Source organism: Quercus lobata, chromosome 5 (assembly GCF_001633185.2).
Source record: "Quercus lobata isolate SW786 chromosome 5, ValleyOak3.0 Primary Assembly, whole genome shotgun sequence".
NCBI classification, from domain to species: domain Eukaryota; kingdom Viridiplantae; phylum Streptophyta; class Magnoliopsida; order Fagales; family Fagaceae; genus Quercus; species Quercus lobata.
In genome coordinates, this window is record NC_044908.1 from 31,686,847 (window position 1) to 31,707,357 (window position 20,511).

General features: G+C 35.6%; 2 protein-coding genes and 1 pseudogene across 2 annotated transcripts; all 3 read left to right on the top strand.

The window, feature by feature from the left end:
• Positions 1–1,821: 1,821 nt before the first annotated feature.
• On the top strand, positions 1,822–2,529 carry LOC115990342 (F-box/kelch-repeat protein At3g23880-like). The gene has a single exon (XM_031114182.1). The coding sequence runs from the start codon at positions 1,822–1,824 to the stop codon at positions 2,527–2,529; it is 708 nt and encodes a 235-aa protein (XP_030970042.1).
• A 5,292-nt stretch (positions 2,530–7,821) lies between these two features.
• LOC115990343 lies at positions 7,822–14,269 on the top strand (annotated as a pseudogene).
• Positions 14,270–17,992: 3,723 nt separating this feature from the next.
• LOC115990345 lies at positions 17,993–19,100 on the top strand. The gene has a single exon (XM_031114183.1). The coding sequence runs from the start codon at positions 18,426–18,428 to the stop codon at positions 19,098–19,100; it is 675 nt and encodes a 224-aa protein (XP_030970043.1). The 5' UTR covers positions 17,993–18,425.
• The last annotated feature ends 1,411 nt before the right edge of the window (positions 19,101–20,511 follow it).

The following is a 20,511-nucleotide window of genomic DNA, read 5'->3' on the forward strand; positions in this document are numbered from 1 at the left end:
AGAAAGTTCATGTTTGATAAGAGTATTTAAATATAGTTTTATGTTTTACAATTCATAAAATGGTGGGTCCTACACTTCAATCTATTGTTTGGCCAATGTTCTCTAAAATTCTAAATATAGTTTTCAAAAAATTGTTTCCTATTTTCCTTATTCAAAACAAGATTTTTGAAAATGGTTGAGAGGATGTTTTTAGGGTATAGAAAATGTTTTTATTGGCATAGTTATAAATAAATTGAAAACAGTGGACCTCACATATTTGTCCACACTCTTCTATCTTTTAAATTAATAAGTTTATCTTTATCAAAAAAGAATTCTTACACCTCAAATTTGAAACTTATAATTATAAAAATAAAATAAAATAAGTGATATACAAATTTTATACATTACTTTTTGTAGATTTTTTTTTTTTAATCTGAAAAATAGACTTTTTTTTTGTTTTTAATATTTTATAAATTGTTCTTAAAAGTGGGAGTCAAACACATATAATATAAAATTACCATCTAAAAACTAGTTTCAATTTCAATTTTTTGAAAATTACTTTTATACTATTTTGAAAATAAAAACAAAAATCCTCCTTATAGCCCTTATTTGTTTATTTATATTTTAAACCTGCCCTTGAAGCCTGAAGTGTGTGGGTTACTCTTTTTTTTCTTTTCTTTTTTTCTTTTTTATGGCCAAAAAAGGGGGTTGGGCTACCATTATGAATTTGTGACTCACCCCCTAAGAATGACTATAGGGACACCCTCCGTTAGCGAATATTAGATTGAGCCCTAACAAACTACTATGGTTGTGAGTGAATGCAAACTTCACCCTAATCCCATAAGAGAGCTAATAGGAGAAAAATGGAAATTAACATTAAATTTCAAACATTATAATTAGTAGTTTAAGTTTTCAAACTATATTTTTTTACTAGCATCTCGAGTCTAAGAGACTCGATTTATGGTCTATAAATCGAGTTTTTGGGACTCGATTTTCATGAGTTGTTCACGTCTGATGTGGCACTTTTTCTACATAGCATATACCTGGAAATCGAGTCTCTAAGACTCGATTTACATCTAAAAACAAAACAAAGAAAACCACAACGACAACAACAATTCCTGAAAATATGTGTTCATCAGAGAAGAATATGTGTTCATCAGAGAGGCTTGGGTTGCGTTGCGGCCTGGGTTGAGCTTGCATCTCCATTTCTTCTTCTTCTTCTTCTTCTTCTTCTTCTTCTCTCTTTCTTTCTTTTTTTCTTTCTTTCTGCGTTTTTGCTGTTTCTGCATTTTGGGTCATTAATAATTATTATTTTTGGGTTAGAAGACTCGATTTCCAGGTCGATGCCACGTGAAAAAAGTGTCACATCAGATGTGAACAACACATGAAAATCGAGTTTCAAAAACTCGATTTATAGACCCTAAATTGAGTCTCTTAAACTTGAGATGCTAGTAAAAAATATAATTTGAAAACTTAAACAAGTAATTATAATGTTTGAAATTTAAGGTTAATTTCCTGATTTGGCCGAACTAATAAATTAAGAGTTAGCTGCAAGAGGCAGCTCCACTTTCCGCTAGGGTTTAAACTTCAAACATCGGACCCCAAGAAAGGGAACGTGTGGGTTGTACTCAGAGGTACAATAAGTTCAGTGATGCTATTTAATCAAATTCGAAAGAATCAAAACAAGGAAACCCTCGTCCTCCGTTCATCAGACAAAAAACAGAGTTAAAAAAGTTGACATTTTAACAAACATTTCTGCTTTGGTCGCTCAGTAGCCTTTTCCTCTTCATCTTGTTGGTGACTCCTTCCAACCTCTTTGGCTCTCTGGGTCTCATCCTAGCAATGTCTCAAACAAGGGAACCTCCTCCTCGTCGGATCCTCCGACAAAATAAGAACCATCTCCCACATGACATCGTACTCAACATCTTGGCAAGGCTGCCTGTCAAATCAGTCCTAAGATTCAGGTGCGTCTCCAAAACCTGGTACTCCTCTATCGCCACTCCTAATTTCATCTCCAACCACCTTATTTATCACAAAAACAACAACAACAACAACAACTTAGCTTATCTCATAAACATTCCTTCTACTATTGCTTATCCTCCTAACATCCCAAGCTTTATCGGTGGTTACGACCACGCATTTGATAGGATTTCCGAGTATCCAATTCCCTTTGCTTTTCTTGTATCTTATGCCCTATCAGCTGGTTCATGCAATGGCCTGGTGTGTCTCTATCAATTTAGAGACAATCCCACTAATGTTGATTCTATATATTTGTGGAACCCCAGCATTAGAAAAGTTAAGAGGTTGCCTGATTCTATATATTCCTTTACACATTTTCATCGGGTTTCTACTGAATTGGCTTATCAATCTGAGACCAATGACTACAAGGTTGTCAATATCTATCAAATGCTTGCTCCCAACCACCGTGGGTTTGAGGTTGAGGCTGAGGTTTATACATTAAGCTCTAACTCTTGGAGAAAGATTGGAATCTCATTGACAAACAATATTGTGGTCTCCCCTTTTGTTGGGAAAAATTCTATATTACTGTGAATAAATTTTAGCAAGCACAGCGGAAGCACAACCACACAAAAACACAAAGATTTACGTGGAAACCCTTTCTCCTTGAAGGGAAAAACTACGGGACAAACTCCGAATAATTTCACTATATAAAATAGAGATTACAACACTTAGAGATACAACTTGAGTAAAAAAAAACTCTCTTTTTCTTTTCACTGCTCTTTTCCTCACTGTGTATTTTCTCTTACTCTCTCTATTTTTCTCTTCTCTCTTGCTTGCTCTCACTCACGCAGCTCTTCAAGACTGCACTAGTCCTCACCTCACAATGGGACTTCACTTCTTTTTCTTTGGGACTTCACTTCTTCAGCCCTCTGCCCAAATGGCCGAATGGCCTCTACCCTTTTATTTCTTTCACCTTTTCTTCTTTTCTCCCTTTCACACTCTTCACATCAAGTCACATTAAATACAAGCCACTTATCTTGACTTTGCTTCAACCATTTTCTTTCTTTAGCTCTCATTGGCCGAATGGCCTTGCTTGTTTCTTTCCTTTTTCCTTTCAGCTTTGCCATAGCAGAATGTGTCTTGCTTTTGCTTCTTTCTTTTCTTTCTCCCTTCAGCATGTTGGACACGCCTAAGCCAACCACTCCAATTACTCATGGTGACTTTTGTACATAATGAAGAAAAGATAAGAAACATTAAAGACAAGCTCCTCCAGCAGGTTCAATTTGCTTTGCTGACTTCTTGCCAATTTTTCTACAAGCTCATTTAATGAGCTAAGACAAAGTGTGGGCTGGAACATGGTGCAGCGCACCCAACAATCTCCCCCTCCAGCCCACTACGGAGGAGATCTTCGATCCAACTCTTCAGTTAGAATTCATTCCGGCCAAGTCAACACCAGACTCAACCTTCTTTGTTATCTTCACTAACACTGAGAAAATTTCATCAAAATTAATTCCTTTCATTCTCAAAGAATTTATTTCACTTTGGATATCCTTAATCCAATTTCTTGGCTCCCCCTGCTCAAGACCTTCACAATCTTTCACTTCATCATTCTTCCTTGCATCATGATATTTTTCATCAAATATCACTTTCTCATTTAAGTCACTTTCAGGTAGAGAGAATTTTACTCTCTTGGCTGCAACACCATTACTATCAACTCTCAATTGTTGAGTTTTCTCAAAAACTTTGGTTGCATTGGACTTTTTCTTACAAGCCCTCACATGAGTTCTGTACATGCCACAACAAGCACGTCCTCTTGCAATAACCAATAATCCTTTAGAAAATTTCCATCTTCCATTGCCAAGATGGTTACTATAACCCACTCGATCCAAAGCCAAAGTAGACAACACATTCATCCTTAAATCTGGAACATGCCGCACATCCTTCAATATCAACGTGCAACCAACATTTGTCTTGATGCACACATCACCAATTCCCACAATTTTTGAAGAACTAGAGTTACCCATCTTCACGACACCAAAGTCGCCTGCTTTGTATGTGGTGAACAACCTTTTTGTGGGGATAACATGGTGGGAAGCTGCTGAATCAACAACCCACTCAACATCATTTTTAGCAACATGCTTACATTTTTGCTCTTCAAGAGAGAGCATCAAAACATCCTCATGAAACACAACTACTGCAGTATTCTTCTCATCATCATTCTTTTCATCTTTCTCTTCAGTTTGTTCTTTATTCCAATGCCAGCAGTTTCTTTTTATGTGACCCTTTTTCCCACAATGGAAACATTCTCTCATCTCTTTAAACTGAGATCTACCTTTTGACTGTGACCTGTCATTAGATTTGGCCCGATCATCAAGCCCTCTGCTTCTATTTCTGCCCCTGTTCTCCATAACAAGAGCTTGATCTTGTGCATTGTTTGTACCAGCATCTCTTCTGCGAACCTCCTCACTTAGAATCAAATCTCGAATATCATCATATTTGAGTTTGCTTTTTCCTGCAGAATTGCTCACTGCCATTCTCATGGCCTCCCAACTGTTTGGCAAAGAAGCCAAAACAATTAATGCACGGATCTCATCGTCAAAATCAATCTCCACAGAGGACAATTGATTTGTGATGGTGTTAAACTCATTCAGATGCTGAGCCACAGGTGTACCATCCACCATCTTCAAATTAAATAACTTCTTCATCAGATGCACCTTATTGTTAGCTGAAGGCTTTTCATACATGCTAGACAAAGCCTTCATAAGATCCACTGTGGTCTTTTCCTTCATAACGTTATGTGCAACTGATCTTATTAGAGTTAATCGTATAACTCCTAGCACCTGTCTATCAAGAAGACTCCATTCTTCTTCTTCCATACTATCTGGTTTACATCCCAAAAGAGGAAGATGTAATTTCTTCCCATACAAATAATCTTCGATCTGCATCTTCCAATAGCCAAAGTCTGTGCCGTCAAACTTCTCGATTCCTGACGTCTTTCCTTCTTCTCCGGCCATTGCTCCCAGTCGAACCTACGCTCTGATACCACTTGTTGGGAAAAATTCTATATTACTGTGAATAAATTTTAGCAAGCACAGCGGAAGCACAACCACACAAAAACACAAAGATTTACGTGGAAACCCTTTCTCCTTGAAGGGAAAAACTACGGGACAAACTCCGAATAATTTCACTATATAAAATAGAGATTACAACACTTAGAGATACAACTTGAGTAAAAAAAAAACTCTCTTTTTCTTTTCACTGCTCTCTTCCTCACTGTGTATTTTCTCTTACTCTCTCTATTTTTCTCTTCTCTCTTGCTTGCTCTCACTCACGCAGCTCTTCAAGACTGCACTAGTCCTCACCTCACAATGGGACTTCACTTCTTTTTCTTTGGGACTTCACTTCTTCAGCCCTCTGCCCAAATGGCCGAATGGCCTCTACCCTTTTATTTCTTTCACCTTTTCTTCTTTTCTCCCTTTCACACTCTTCACATCAAGTCACATTAAATACAAGCCACTTATCTTGACTTTGCTTCAACCATTTTCTTTCTTTAGCTCTCATTGGCCGAATGGCCTTGCTTGTTTCTTTCCTTTTTCCTTTCAGCTTTGCCATAGCAGAATGTGTCTTGCTTTTGCTTCTTTCTTTTCTTTCTCCCTTCAGCATGTTGGACACGCCTAAGCCAACCACTCCAATTACTCATGGTGACTTTTGTACATAATGAAGAAAAGATAAGAAACATTAAAGACAAGCTCCTCCAGCAGGTTCAATTTGCTTTGCTGACTTCTTGCCAATTTTTCTACAAGCTCATTTAATGAGCTAAGACAAAGTGTGGGCTGGAACATGGTGCAGCGCACCCAACACCTTTCACCAATAAAACTTCCACATTTGTTAGTAGGGCTTTGCATTGGTTGGGATACATTTCTGAAGCCGCATTTCCTTACGTGATTTTGTCATTTGATGTCAATAATGATAAATTTGGAGAGATAGCACTTCCTGATGTACAACAACTGCTACCACAAGGTCTAATGGCGGTACCAAATTCTCTGATGGTGTTCAAGGGGAAACTGGCCTTCATTACATTGGGTTACCTCCACATCAGTGGCGTCATCAACTATGAATACAGAGACTTTGTGAGTTCTCATCGTAATTCATGCTTCATATGGGTGATGAGGGAGTATGGTGTGCACGAATCATGGAGTAAACTTTTTTTTGTCAAGTTTGAAAATGTTAACTATGTACATTTCTTGGGTTGCACCAGTCACGGTGAACTGCTAGTTATAAAGAATGGAGTTTATCCCAAATCCAACGCTGAACAGAGACGCAAGGTGATTGTTTCGCTTGACCTTGAAACTTTACATGGGAAGGATCTTGGTTTCCAGAATGCTCCACATATAGCTAATTCTTTCATGGAAAGCCTTGTGTCACTTGATGGAGCAACTGAGCTATCTGGATAAGAAGTGAAATCTTAGTGATAATCGTAGGATTTTGTTATGTAATTGTGATACAAATGAGACTGTTATCATGTTGTTTCCTTTGGTATCATTTTGTTTTAAGGTAGGCAGAAAAGTATTGATGTAATGTAGGTGAATTTTATTCTTGATTTGTATCAAACATTAATGATTCTTAGGAATCTCATATTATGTCTCATATGTGTGCTGTGATCTGGTGTTGTCTAAATCCTAGAGCTACTGTTGTGTGCTTTGATCTCGTGCTGCCTGAGCCTATGAGCTGCTCTGGTGCTGTGTTAAGTAGTGACTGTGTGAGAAAAGCTTGCTTGCTAGTTTGAACTAATTCAAGACCAGTTGTAATTACTTAGGCACATATATATGTTGATAAGGGCAGTATTATGCTAGCTTAGTAGTGTAGCAGAATTTAGAGCATGTGCTCAATTGTTGGAGCATGTGACTAATTGGTAGGTTGTTAGAGGTAGTTATGCCAGCTGGCCAAAGGAGTTACTAGATCAGCTAGGTAGTTTATCTACTGGTCAGGATGATACATGTACAAATAGGTATTTGGCCTTGTAAGGAGATCATGCAGAAATTAACCAAAAATTTTGTTTCCTGTTCTCTCTTCCCCCTCTCAATTCTTGAAGGTCAGTCCTATCCTTCAATATTTCAATCAACCCTTAAACACTACCTGCCACCAAAGCTCTTCGCAATGCCTGTGGCAATTTCATGAAAGAATTATGACATTTTACTTGTAACTTTTTGTGTGCCTCTCTGATGGCGTTATAACTTGTAAACAATTGGATTAAAGACCTTATTTATGTCCAACCAAATAAAATAAAAACAGAGAAAAAGAGAGTGAAAAGAAGAAGCTCTAAGGTAAGAATGACGGACTAGATTAGAAATCTTACTATGATCCAAACAAAATAAAATTAAAATGGAAAAAAAAAAAAAGAGAGGGAAGAAAAGAAGCCCTAAGATGAGAATGTTAAAATTGTGATGTGGAAGTTCTTATTTGGCAAGCATAGGCCCAGCAAATGTCTTGCGCTTGGTTCCTTGATCAGAATGATATATTTCTTGCTAGTGGCTGCAGTGCATTTGCAATGAAATTTTAATGACAAAAAGCTCAATCAATTTTAATGACAAAAAGCTCAATCAACTGACAGATAAATATTTCCAAGAAAATTGAGCTTGTTATATTACTTCTCGTGGGGATCTCATTCCTGTGACAGGAAGATTGAGATAACAGATAGTGCAGGAAACACTTCTTAACCTACTACTTTGCAAATACCTTCATTACAACTTATATGATCAAGCAGAGAAGCTTAGGTCAAAGGCACCTCAGTTTGAAGCCCATTCAAAACAACAGGTAACTCTTAATTGTTTTTAGTACAAAACTATATGCCCATTACACTTTGTGGTCACTGAAATATAGGATATGGTTCAGATTTCTGCAGGAGGCCAAGTTGCGTATCTGCAACTTTATATTAACTTTTTAGGGCTCAGTCCAGTGATAGTTATAATTATTGCAAAAGGTTGAACAATTAAGCCAGACATAATAAACATGACATGACAGCTTATCGAAGACATCTTTTAATGGCATTCTTCTCAACTCTGCACAGTAATATCAACCTCTAAAAACGGTTATATATTCCTATAATTGTTTATAATTTTATACATCCCTAATTTTTTATTTTTTGGTTTTGGTTTTTTGCATTAAAGTCTGAATTTTGTTGGCTGATGTTGAACTTGTGGAATTGGAAATCTTGGTTTTTTTTTTTTTTTTTGGCTCAAATATTGGTAATTGCGTTTTAAAGTTTAGATTTTGCTGTGGTTTTGTGAAATTGGTGTTTTCTAAGACAATGAACTTAGTCACAAAGTAGAAATGGACTTTCTGAAATTGGTGACCTGGGATTTGATTGCTTTGCTTATACATTGGGAATTGTGTGTAGTAGTTTAGATTTTTTGACAAGAAACTTCATACAATTTGTGAATGGTGTCTTATTTATCTAGCTTTCCAAATGATGAGACCTTACAACCCAAGCTTTCTCTATAATCATTACCAAGAACTGATTGGATTGTGTATTTCCATTTTTTTATCTTACCTGGGTATAATGTGATCATGTCAAAAGTATGGGTTTACAAACAAATATAGGACTGTAGACCTAATTTTTAAGGTCTCAATTTTGTTCTATCTGTTGTGTGGAAATATAAGCTTTTAACAGGTTCCAAGTTAATGCTATTAGGTCCTTGGGTACTGCCATCAATACAACATGATGCTGTTTCCGTTTATGATTATATTGGTCTCAATGTTTTCATTACCTTTAATTGCCACATCTTTCTCCAGGTTGGTCCTTATCAAATCTTAAGATGAAGCAATCTTTAAATTTCTGAATCTGCCTGCGTTGGTAATTTCATGTTAACTTTGTGTAGTTCCCTGCAGGACTGTACTTGGGTTCGGCCTTTTTACACATAGTGGAGAATAATTTGCTGCCATTTTGGGATTGTTCTTTTCTTCCTTTTCGTTTGCAATCCAAGGCAGTTTTGCCACATTAAATACATATACATATTTTTTGTAAGGAGTAAAACAATGTCTATGCTACTCTTCACTTTAAGAGTGTTCTGGCTAAGGTTGTTTTTTCCATAAGAATTATTCATTGACAGACTTATCAGTTGGTGAATTTTTTGGGTCTATATTTCACATTTTTTTCATTACTTGCAGACGGTATAAAGAGAAAAAGGAGGAAGTGGCTGAACCAGAGGCTGTCCCTGAAAAGGATCAGAGGACTGTATTTGCTTACCAGGTAATCAAATGCATTTGGCATATGTATTATTTTGTTAATTTTGACAGCTTGAGGTCTGACTTATTATCTTGGCTTAATATTTTGAAGATTTTTTTGAAGGCAAATGAAAGAGATGTGTATGAGTTCTTCTCAAAGGCTGGCGAGGTTGGTATTGCCATATTTATTTTCTTGGTTTGTAGTTTATATAATTATATTTAGCTATCCCCAAAAGATGGTGTTGGATGGCAAGATCATAGGTTCAAAAGTCAAAATCCTCTGGGTGCATGTGTAACTTAATGAATAGAAAAAACATATTCTGTCTCTTCAAGAAAATGGGCCTGAAGGCCTTTACCCTGTTTTACCATATTGCCATCCTAATTCTCAAATTTGACATTTGCCTTGGTTGAATGCACACAAACAAAATCTGGTGTAAGTGACCCCCACTTGTTTAGGCAATGATCAATTCTGGGTGGATTTGACGTAAAGCAAATTGACATGTTCTAAAATGAGGCAGAAAGTGTTCAATTTCAACTATGTATTTAATTCCATCCGTTGCTCAAATCCACCCTTAAGTGTTGAGGAATGTTGCACTATGAGTTGATTTTTCTTTTTTTCTCACACTCCAATGTAAATTGTTACCTTATTTCTTTGTCTCTCATCTTTCTAATATCTGGAGAGCACAATTTTCAGGTTTGAGACGTACACCTTATAATGGACCGCAATTCAAGACGATCCAAAGGAGTTGGGTATGTTTTATTTTCCCTAAATAAATCTTAGTTGAAATTGTTTTGCAGTTCACATGCATAAACATAACCAATAAATGTTAAATTTTTGGAAATTTCATGTTGTATTAAATCCTAAAATTGCTGCTACATTTTTGTTTTTCAGTTCAATAAATGAAGCTATTTCATTAAAGAAAGTAAACCTTCTACTCCCGTAGATATGGGATTTGCAAAAAACTACAATAGATATGGGATTTGCAGAAATTTGTGCCACATAGGTTTGGAGATCCATCTGTATTGTAAACAGAAAAAAAGAAAAAAGAAAAAAAAAATAGTCTATGAAAATAAATGGAATGTTCTGTTTGCCATAGCTAGGATAAAACATGAGTGGCACCAGTCCAAAATCTGGCAGAATGAATGTTGTCATATTATGTTCACCTTTGATTTATATCATTCAGGGGAAAGTTCTGATTAGAACTTGGGAAAAGTGATCTGCAAGGACCCTAGTTTCTTGCAGTAGAATATTTTAGATATTAGATATATTGTGATACAATGTTAATCTTTTTCCTGGGGTGATTGGTTTGAAGGGAAGTGAAATATTTTTATGTTGGTACTTATTTAATTTAGTACTGTGTCTGGAGCTTGTAGTATTATTATATGTGCAATTCTTATGATTATGCTAAAATTGTTTCTGTTGGCAGTTATATTGAGTTCTATGATGCAATGTCAGTACCTATGGCAATAGCACTCTCTGGTCTTCCTCTTCTTGGTCAACCAGTTATGGTAAAACCATCAGAAGCAGAAAAGAATCTGGTCCAGTCAACTACTGCAGTGGCTGGTGTATCAGGTGGGCTTATAGGCCTCTATTCAGGAAGGTATAAGCCCTCTATTCAGGAAGGACCAGAAGGCTGTATGTTGGGAATCTGCATTACAACATAACTGAAGCTGATCTTCGTCAGGTAAGCATAATTTGTTTGCAGTCATTCCATAGGATTATTATAATGCAAAAGTTATTAGAGTTGGTTGATTGGACTAACCTTAAGGCAGGTTGCAATGTGGTAAACCTGTGTGGGATATTTCAACCTGTTACAATCATATGCTTTTGTTGTTGTTTTTACATTTTTTTGATAAATTCTTAATTTATAGTTGTGTGAGAGAATTTTTCAGCTATAAAGATTCCCTTTAGTCTTCTCACTGGTTTTCTTGATTTATTTTTCTTATGTTATGGTTATCATGCCTTGTCATTGAGACAGAACAACCTAGCTCTGATACCAAATTTTGATGCATAACAAACACTGAAAAAAAACCTCAATAAAAGAAACAAAGAAGAAAATGTAAAAAACTAGGAGTCACCACCTAGTGTTGGCTGGAGTCAGCACCAAACCATTGGAAATGTTCCAAAAGAAATTTTACTAAGCAAGCCAATTGTCAATAACTCTGAACTCTAGGTGTCCTTAAATTAAACTAACCAACTTGACACTGAAAGGAAATTATTCTGACTAATAAAAATAATTCTACTAATCTAGACAGAAAATGAAATAAATACCTAAACTAAGTTGGAAAGTAAATATCCAAATTACAATATAAGTAATTAAAATTGTATCCCTAAATTAAATAGGATTTTTAATCAGTGGGGCTGACACGAGCTTTCAAAATCTAGCCATGTGATCTGGGACCTGCATCTAGTGTCTGTATCAGATTGTTACTTCTTTTTGGATTCTTGATATGTTTATTCTTTACTAAATTCTGTTGATCCATTGCTTTTATTTTGAACAGGTTTTTGAAGCAGTTGGTCAAGTAGAGTTGGTGCAGTTGCCTGTTGATGAAACTGGACATTGCAAAGGATATGGCTTTGTCCAGGTGAGTGCTATTTGTGAAACATTTGTGAAATTGCTTGAAAATGCAGCACTTAAAATTTCTATGCAACACAGTTTTGCATGCTTAACTACACAAGAAGCTTTGAATGATATAATTAGTCCTTTACTCTTATAGATTGATAATTGGCTTCAACATCACATACAGCTTGTATCTGAATCACTTGGTATAATATCTTAATATGGTGTTCTTGGCTCTGCTGATGTTCTAGATGGCATATTATATGCACACCAAGGTTCCTTCTGATTTAGTAGGCTAATTGAATAAGTTGTTTATTGCTGTTTGCACTTCTTGAAGACGCAAGAAATGCACTGAGTCTGAATCAACAGTTGGAGATTGCAGGTCGGCTTATCAAGGTATTGCCATTCAATCTTTCAATGCACTGAGTCTGAAACAACAGTGTACAAATCTCATTGTTTTATTACCAGCTTCTTGTCATTTCACATATTTTACGCTGTTACTTTCTGTAGCAGCGTATTAGTTAATACAACAGTTTCAAAGAGTTTTACTTGATGATCCAGAGTCCTTTCTAAGATCAATGCTTTCAAATCAAACAATTGAATGCCTGTGTTGCCCTGTTACCGGTCTTTAGTAACTTGGCACGTGCTTCTGTATAAAACTTGATGGCATTCTTCTTCTGTCAATGCTGCATGAAAGAATGGTGTATGCTGTACCAAAAATTCTTATTATAGGCTCTTCTACTTTGAATATGATCTTTTACCTGACTTCTCTCCTCCTTTTCCCCCTTCTTTTCTTTTCCTGTTCAGGTTTCAGCTCTTACTGATCAAGCTGGAACGCAAGATGTTGGAGCAAATTCTGGTGATTTTGATGATGATGAAGGAGGTGGCTTGGTTAGTTATACCTCCATTTTCTCTTTTTTATTTTTATTTTTTATAATATAAAAATAATAAAAATTCTTTCTCCTTGTTGAAGTTGGTTGAAAGTCTAAGGCTTGATAATCGATCTTGATAATCAAAGTCTAAGGTGTTTGATTGTTCTTACATGTCTAAAGCGTGTATTACCTAAAGCATGTTTTTGGTGTGGCTGTTATGTCACAAAAAAATGTATCATGACCTTATGTTAATCTTAATTGATTCTATGTCAACAATAATTTTGATATCTTAAAAGTTTTAGTTTTTGAGCCTATTTCTCCTTTTCTTTCATTTGCATTTTCAAGTAAGTTTTACATTTTCCTTCTGTAAGTTATCAATTAACGATCTTTCTCTCTCTCTTGAATTTCTGGTGGATCTGTTATTCACAATTTTTTGTTTGTTTTTTTTTTTTTTTTTCTCTCAAATAAATTATTGGCCAAGCTGACACAATTCTTCTTTTAATTCTCAGTCTCAAAATGCACGATCTCAAGCACTTCTCATGCAGAAGTTGGACCGCAGTGGCTCTGGATCTAGGTTTTTCTCTTCCTAGTTTGTTGCGGTATATTGAAATTGACCTCTTTCTTCTTACATTTTCTTCCTTTCTTTTGAAGCGTTGCTGGTTCCGCTGGCACTCCAGTTTTCAATAGCACAGGCCTTACTTTACCAACAGTGCCTATTTTAGGAGCTTTACCTGCAGTATCTCCGATTACTCCCCTTGTTCCTGCTCTTGCTGGACATGGTGGTTCAGGTCTTCAAGTTCCCATTGCTACTTTGCCAACTGTTGATACAATTGGTGTTCCAAGTGAATGTTTATTATTGAATGATATGTTTGATCCAAATGATGAGGTTGGTGGGGCACGCTTTTTAAAAGTAATTTCTTTCTTTGCAGACAGAACCAGATTTTGAGTTGGACATCAAAGAAGATGTTCAAAATGAATGTTTGAATTTTGGGAAACTGAAACATATATTTGTAGACAAGTAAGCTATTTTTTGTGTGGACCTCCTCTTCCCCCCCCCCCTCCCCCCCTTTTTTTTTCCCATTCTTTCAAATATTCTTGATATATTTAGATAGAATAGAATACAGGAAAAGAATACATGTGACTGAACCTAATTACTTTGTTGAGGGTCTACAACTGACCCCAAAATTTTGGGACTCTTTGTTGTTGTTGTTGTTGTTGTTGTTGTTGTTGTTGTTGTTGTTGTTGTTGTATTTATGATTACAGGAACAGTGCTGGTTTTGTGTATTTGTGATTTGAAAATACACAAGGTGCAGTTGCTGCACAATGTGCTCTCCATGGTAGATGGTTTGCTGGAAAGATGATTACTGCAACTTATATGGTAATTATAATTTCTCTCTTCATTTTATTTTGTTTATTTTAATACGTAGTCCTCAATAGTAAAACTACAAGTAAATTCTACAAATGCATGTAGGTGCCCCAGGCATACGAGGCTAAGTTCCCTGAAAGCAGATAGGATTTATGGATTGTGGATGTGCAGTGAGAAGATGGCATTTGCATGTCTTTGATTTTTTCTTGGGGATTGGGGGGAAGAGAGAGAGAGAGAGAGAGAGAAGCTTTTGTATGATACTGTCCTTAGGTCTGGCATATGAATTGCCAATAGATAAAAGATTGTAAAAAGAGCTCAAATTCATCATCAAGTTGTTATTGCCATTTGCTATCAAAATATAAGGTGTTAACTTTTGTAGGCCAATTACTACCTTTTTATTGGTTGTCTAAATGGTTTTAGCCTCCTTTGCTGGTCGCCAGCTTCTCTTTGATTATATGAGCTGATGGTATAAAGCTCGGATCAATCGTTGAACGTTGGACGTTCACTGTTGGAGAAATGATTACTGCAACTTTTGGCTTTTGTATGGGCGTTGAGCTGTTATGCTAGACGTGTTCTTTTTTACCTTGCCTGTCATGGATTTAAGATCAGGTTTTCTGCTTATGGGCTTGGAGCCTGGCCTGAAATATTTTTCCTGTGCTATGTGCCTTGCTTGTACTTCTCAGACGAAGATCTTATACAAGATCATGTTACCATCCGAACATAAAAAGTAAGATTACTCCACATTGCTAGTACCAAATGGTAAAACAAAAAACGTTGTAATCAATTTATATGGTGAGTAATTGTTGAGGGTGTCAGTGGATTGTGGGCAGAACTCTAGTTGAAGGGTATGCTCCCTGCGTGTGACAATAGTTTGGAATTTTCATGAAAAAGAGAAATAATTTATGTCTTTTTTATAAGTAAATTGTGGCAAAACAAAATCAAATATTGACAAACTGAAATGAAAAAAACAAAATCAAAGGACTGAAACGAATAAAACTTAGAAAGTGAGTTTTATATTTTAGCATAATATTAATTTACAAAATGAATATTTTTCTTTAGATTGGTGAGTACATCTAATATTAATTGTCGATAATAAATTAAACAAAGGCATTTATTAATTCAAATGAGTCAAAATTAAACATAATAAAAAGAAATTTTGATTTACATAATTTTTTAATATTATAAAATGAAAACAGGGCAAATTACAGTGTCTAAATTGCATTCATAATCTGTGTCATCTGATGTGCTCTTTTACAGGAAAATGACCCTACAATTGAACATATTATCACTCCTCGTATAGCTCTTACTACCGTTGACTATTTGGCTTATGAATGTGGGAAGAATGTTCTTGTCATACTTACAGATATGAGTTCTTATGCTGATGCTCTTCGTGAGGTAATGTAAAATCTTTACGCCTTAATTTGCACTGGGGCTGTGCCATATACTGTAATTTATGAAAAAAAAGAGAGGTCAATGTAAGGATGCATGAAGCTGCCTATACATCCTTCAACATCTTTTTGTGGTTCTAATACTCGGAAATATATAATATATTTGTAAAATTTACATGGCTTCCTAGTATATTTGAAAGTCAAAACTTTTCTATTTGTCCAGAGTATTTTGAGTAGTCTGTAAGAGCCTCAAAAGTTTTCTAAAACAATTTGCTTGACACAAACAACCGATTGCTACTGTGCACGTCTCTGGTGCCTGTCAAGAAGTGCGGGGAAGGCATGGTATCCTGGGTATACGTATACTGATTTGGAAACAATTTACAGGTGTGCTGGAAGAATTGAAGGGCGAAAAGGCTTAAAACACATTAACTGAGGAGCCAAGTTAGTAGGTGAATTAGTTATTTAGTGAGAAGTCACGTTAACTGATTTTTATTCTACATTTTACAAATGCTTAAAACACAATGGGGAATATTCACTTAAAAATAAAGAGGAAATTTTCAAATTCCAAAACTTAGTTCCAACTACTAATAAGAGCCTTATGCCCAAATATGTCCATGAATTGGTCATCAAAGGTGAGGAACTTCAAAAGAATTATATTCAAGAAAATAAAATAACCTGCACATCAAAATAACAAAAAATTGATAGCACATTCTCTCTTGAAAAGAACATATGCAAGCTCCATCATTTAACTGATCCTCAAATCTCAATAAACCCATTTATCTCACTTTTCCAACTTCAACAATCATACAAAACCCTCCAGAATTTTAAATTTTTAAAAAGAGAAAAATAAAGGCAGTACCTAAGTTTGAAGAATGTTCTTAACGTCCATCAGCGTAGGACCAGGGATCATGATTGTACCACCACCCGCACCATTCTTCTTATTTCTCTTCCTCCTGACCATTCTACATGCATTAGGAATTCTAGAATAAGAAAAAATGATTACTCACTTAAACTTCCTTACCCATTAAAAATGACATGCCATTAATAAAATTGAGAATAATTTAAAAATCTGAGAATTCCATGCATTCATATAGGAAACTCAGCTTTTCAAACTTGTTTATCATATCCATTATTCCACAAAAGTTCTTAATTATATGAAAATACAGTTTCTACCCAAAAAAAAAAAAGTTTCTAGTTGCATCAAATACAAATAAGCCAAATAAATGAACTTTCTTGAGGATTCATCTTATCATTCACCAAGTATATTATGCACCCTACCCATGGGAAAGTTCTCATATTCGTCAATTGAAGACATTCTTGAATGCTTACATGCATCGCAAATTATGTAACCACTATTAAGTTTATGAGGGGTCTTAAGGAAAATAAGAATCTCATAAGTTTGAGGAAGTAATAAGAGCCTTTACCTGCTTTTGGCACTTGCATTTGTTTTAGCAATAGGTGAAACACCAAGTCTTGTGCCTCTGGCACTGGATTTATTCAGCTCTTTGATTTATTCAAGTGGATCTGAGAAGCATTATAAGGAAGTATATACAAGGTTAGAATTTAATTCTATTTTTAATATATAACAGTTCATTTAACTCTTAAAAGACTAAATTTAATATAAAATTTTGGACCCACCACGTGTCACTTCAATCACCCTACCAACAAAATAAGAACCAAAAAAAAAAAAAAAGTATCAGTTGCAAGTTTTACCCCATTTACAATAGCATCTTGAAACAGCAGAAGCTGGTAGACTCAGATGTATTCGATGTTAATGCAGGTTATGGGTTCAAACAACATGAAAATCTGTTATTGCTTTCTTCCATTGGGATTTATTGCTTGATGAGGGATGACGCAGAGTGATTCAACAACTGTCCCAATAACATATTATTGGCTATGTTAAAACTAATGCAAGAAAAAATAAATAAAATATGAAGATTTATTGAAATAGATACAATAAGCTAAAAAGGACATTTTGTATTAGAATTAACCAATTGAAAATTTTCAAAGCAAGTCATCTACCCACATAATACAATGGATATTTTGCTCTCATAAGGTTTGCGTCAAAGCCAGCAATAATAACTCATGTAATTCTCAATAGACCAACTGCTCATGCAAATTCTTAAAACACAAAAACTTGACTTAAAAGGGACTTAACAATTTTAAATTAGATGGTGTTCTAACATATTGAAAATTTAAGGTTTTCTTTGTCTCCTAAAGCATCAATCCAAACCTCACAACTCAAGTATAACAAACGCAATAGTCAAAGGATCCTAGAAATACACTTTCAAAGCCCTAATGTCACAAAAATCTTATAGTCAAGTATTTTGACAGACAAGTTGCAGGCAATTTCTAAGAGGTCAATCCAAAGGCCAATGCTATTTAATCTAAGGGCTTGATAAGAAGTAATGAAACTACCAATGGTCAACGCTATTAATTTCAAAACTGTAACAGTTGTTAGTTCCAAAAGAGAAAAAATAAAAATATAAAAACAGTAAACAAAATAATCCCAACGAATTTCCTGAATAATCATTCAGAAAACAATCCAATGGAAATTTTCAACTAGAACAGTTGACATAGGGAAAAAAATTAGGGAAGAAGAAGAGGCATGAAATGGACCTCATGGTCATGGAAGACTGATGTCCAAGTTGGTGCGGTCATTGACTCTGCCATAGGAAAACAAATGTCAAAAAGAATGCCTACAATCTGCTTCTTGAGGACTCTCACTGCCTTTCCACAAATCCTTTCAGACAGAATCATGTCCATAGAGGAGTTTGGAATCTGATCTGGAAAGTAAAAGTCCCCCTGAGAATCTACAACTTTATGTGGAAGCTTATGCATGATGGCCTCCCCACTCTCCCAAGTCTAAAAAATAGAGGAATACCAACCCAAAGCACCTGCCCCCTGTGTAATGATGAAGATGAGGCCACAACTCACCTATTTCTGTCTTGCCATTTTGCTAGAGCTTGCTGGCATGGATCTCTGTTAGCTGTTCATACCTGATCTAGCCAATGTCTCGGTGCAGCAATGGGTTGGGAATTTATTAGACAGACACAAAAAACTGGAGGCTGAGTCAATGATTTATCTTCAAGCCATTTTCACTACATTTTGGACAATCTGGAACCACAGAAACACTGTGGTTCATGAAGGAAAACAACCTAACCCCATGGAAGTAATTCTAAAAGCTCAAAACCTTTCTTGCAGGTACCAGGAAACTCCTACAAAAAATGCATACATCAACAGGAATGCTAAGAAGACAATCTCAGGCACTCGGTCACTAGCAGGGCCTTGGCACCTAATGATCAAAATTGCTGGAGTCAGGAGGAAGAGAGCAAGGAGGAGTGCGTATGCTTATGAGGCCAAGAATATGCAGGGGGAGACTATGTTTTGTGGTGTAGCTAGTAGTGCAGTAGACTCAGCTTATGGGGCATCTCAAGAAGCTCTGGTGGAGGCATCTATAAAAGCTAGGAACGCTGGCTTTCATCAAGTACTGATCCTAAGCAATAGCAGAAGATTGGTCCAAACTGTCAACAAAGAAAGGAACCCAAACTGGCAGGAGAGGACGATGATGGTTGATCTATCTTCCCTTCATCAAAATGGCTTCGTTTTGAAGATGCTTTTTGTTCCCAAAGTTGTTATAAACTGTGTCTGTTATGTAGCTAATATAGCAACTCAATGCCATTTCACCAATGCCGGTCTAGACCAGCTATTTGTAACAAACTCCCTGTTTTCTCCCTTTGAATGGTATTAAAAAATAAAAAATAAAATAAGTCAAAAAGAAGAAAAACAGTTTTATTTTTGGGGTAAATATAGTGATTGTTTTTCGCATTTTGGATCAATACAAATCTAAATTTCTTGATAAGCTTGAAAGTTGGTACCTTACTAATTGCAAAAAACTTCGAGCTCTTCCTAGAACACTCAAGTTCAAATGTCTTGAATGGTTTGATCTCAATTGCTGCGAATCTATTCAAGAATTACCTGAGATGTGTGCCCCAAATTTGGAATTAGTTGGCTAAAATATAGTTATTTTTCTATTATATAAATACTGATAGTAATTTGAGTGCCCTTAACAAACATATATATATATTTTTGATATTAACAAACCAAAAAAAAAAAAAGTTTTAACTAAAAATTTTTAATTTAAAAAAGTCTAAGTGGTTTTGACTTGCAAGTTGCAACCTCAAAAGACCTGAAAATAGGTGTAAAGTACTACACTTTCGATGCATTTTCAGCTCAATTTTTCTTACTTTCCTGACAACAAAGACCTACGTCAATAGTTATGCTGTTTCCACAAAATTTCCATCAAATTCAGTAGAAATCTCGTGCATGCCTTTAGGTTTTTTTTTTTTTCAAAAAGAGAAAAATGAGAAAATGACATGACAAATTAAATTACCCTAAGCTTTGTTTACTTTTCTAAAAACAATGCATAGAGTACCGTCCATTTTTTGGTGGACAGAAAATACCAATATTATTTATGGGATAAATTCTATGAATATAACTTGGAGTCCAAATCTTCTGTCTCACTCTTTTTATCTCACTCTATACTTCACAAATAAAAACTTGAGATATGTACATCTATTTTATTAATTGCTAATTTTCAGCCTTTGTTATTTCAGTTACCTTAATTAATTGAAAATTAAAAAAGACACAATAGCCAACACATCCCCACCATCGGCACCACCACCATCTTTATATGAGCCACATTCCCCACAACCACCAACAACAACCATCACCAACCCCATTAGCAATTGCAGATGCAGTCAATGCCACCAGACACAACCATCCACTGTTGCCATTACTAGGTATTGGTACTTGTTATCATTGGCGGATGCCATCATCTGAGCTATTAAAACTTCTTTTTCACAGATCTGAAGAAGATAAGGTAGCAGTAGCTACTCATCATAGATTTGAAGAAGAAACTTGTTTCTTAGAATATGATGTCAATATTTTCTGCTCCAATGTTTTTTCCATTGGTAGTGGATGGTATACAAACTATTGGTTAAGAACGGCTAAAGACTTAGGAAAGAAGGAATAAATAAGAAACAAGAGAACAAAGGAAGAAAAATGTTGCTGGTGACCTGTTGCTGGTGATAAGTGGCATCGGAGAAGGATGGTAGTGGTGCCGGTGGTGGGGATGTGTTGGCTATTGGGTCTTTTTTAAT

Coding starts and splice junctions, on each gene's coding strand:
- LOC115990342 (XM_031114182.1), top strand. CDS start 1,822: ATGTCTCAAACAAGGGAACCTCCTCCTCGTCGGATCCTCCGACAAAAT.
- LOC115990345 (XM_031114183.1), top strand. CDS start 18,426: ATGATTTATCTTCAAGCCATTTTCACTACATTTTGGACAATCTGGAAC.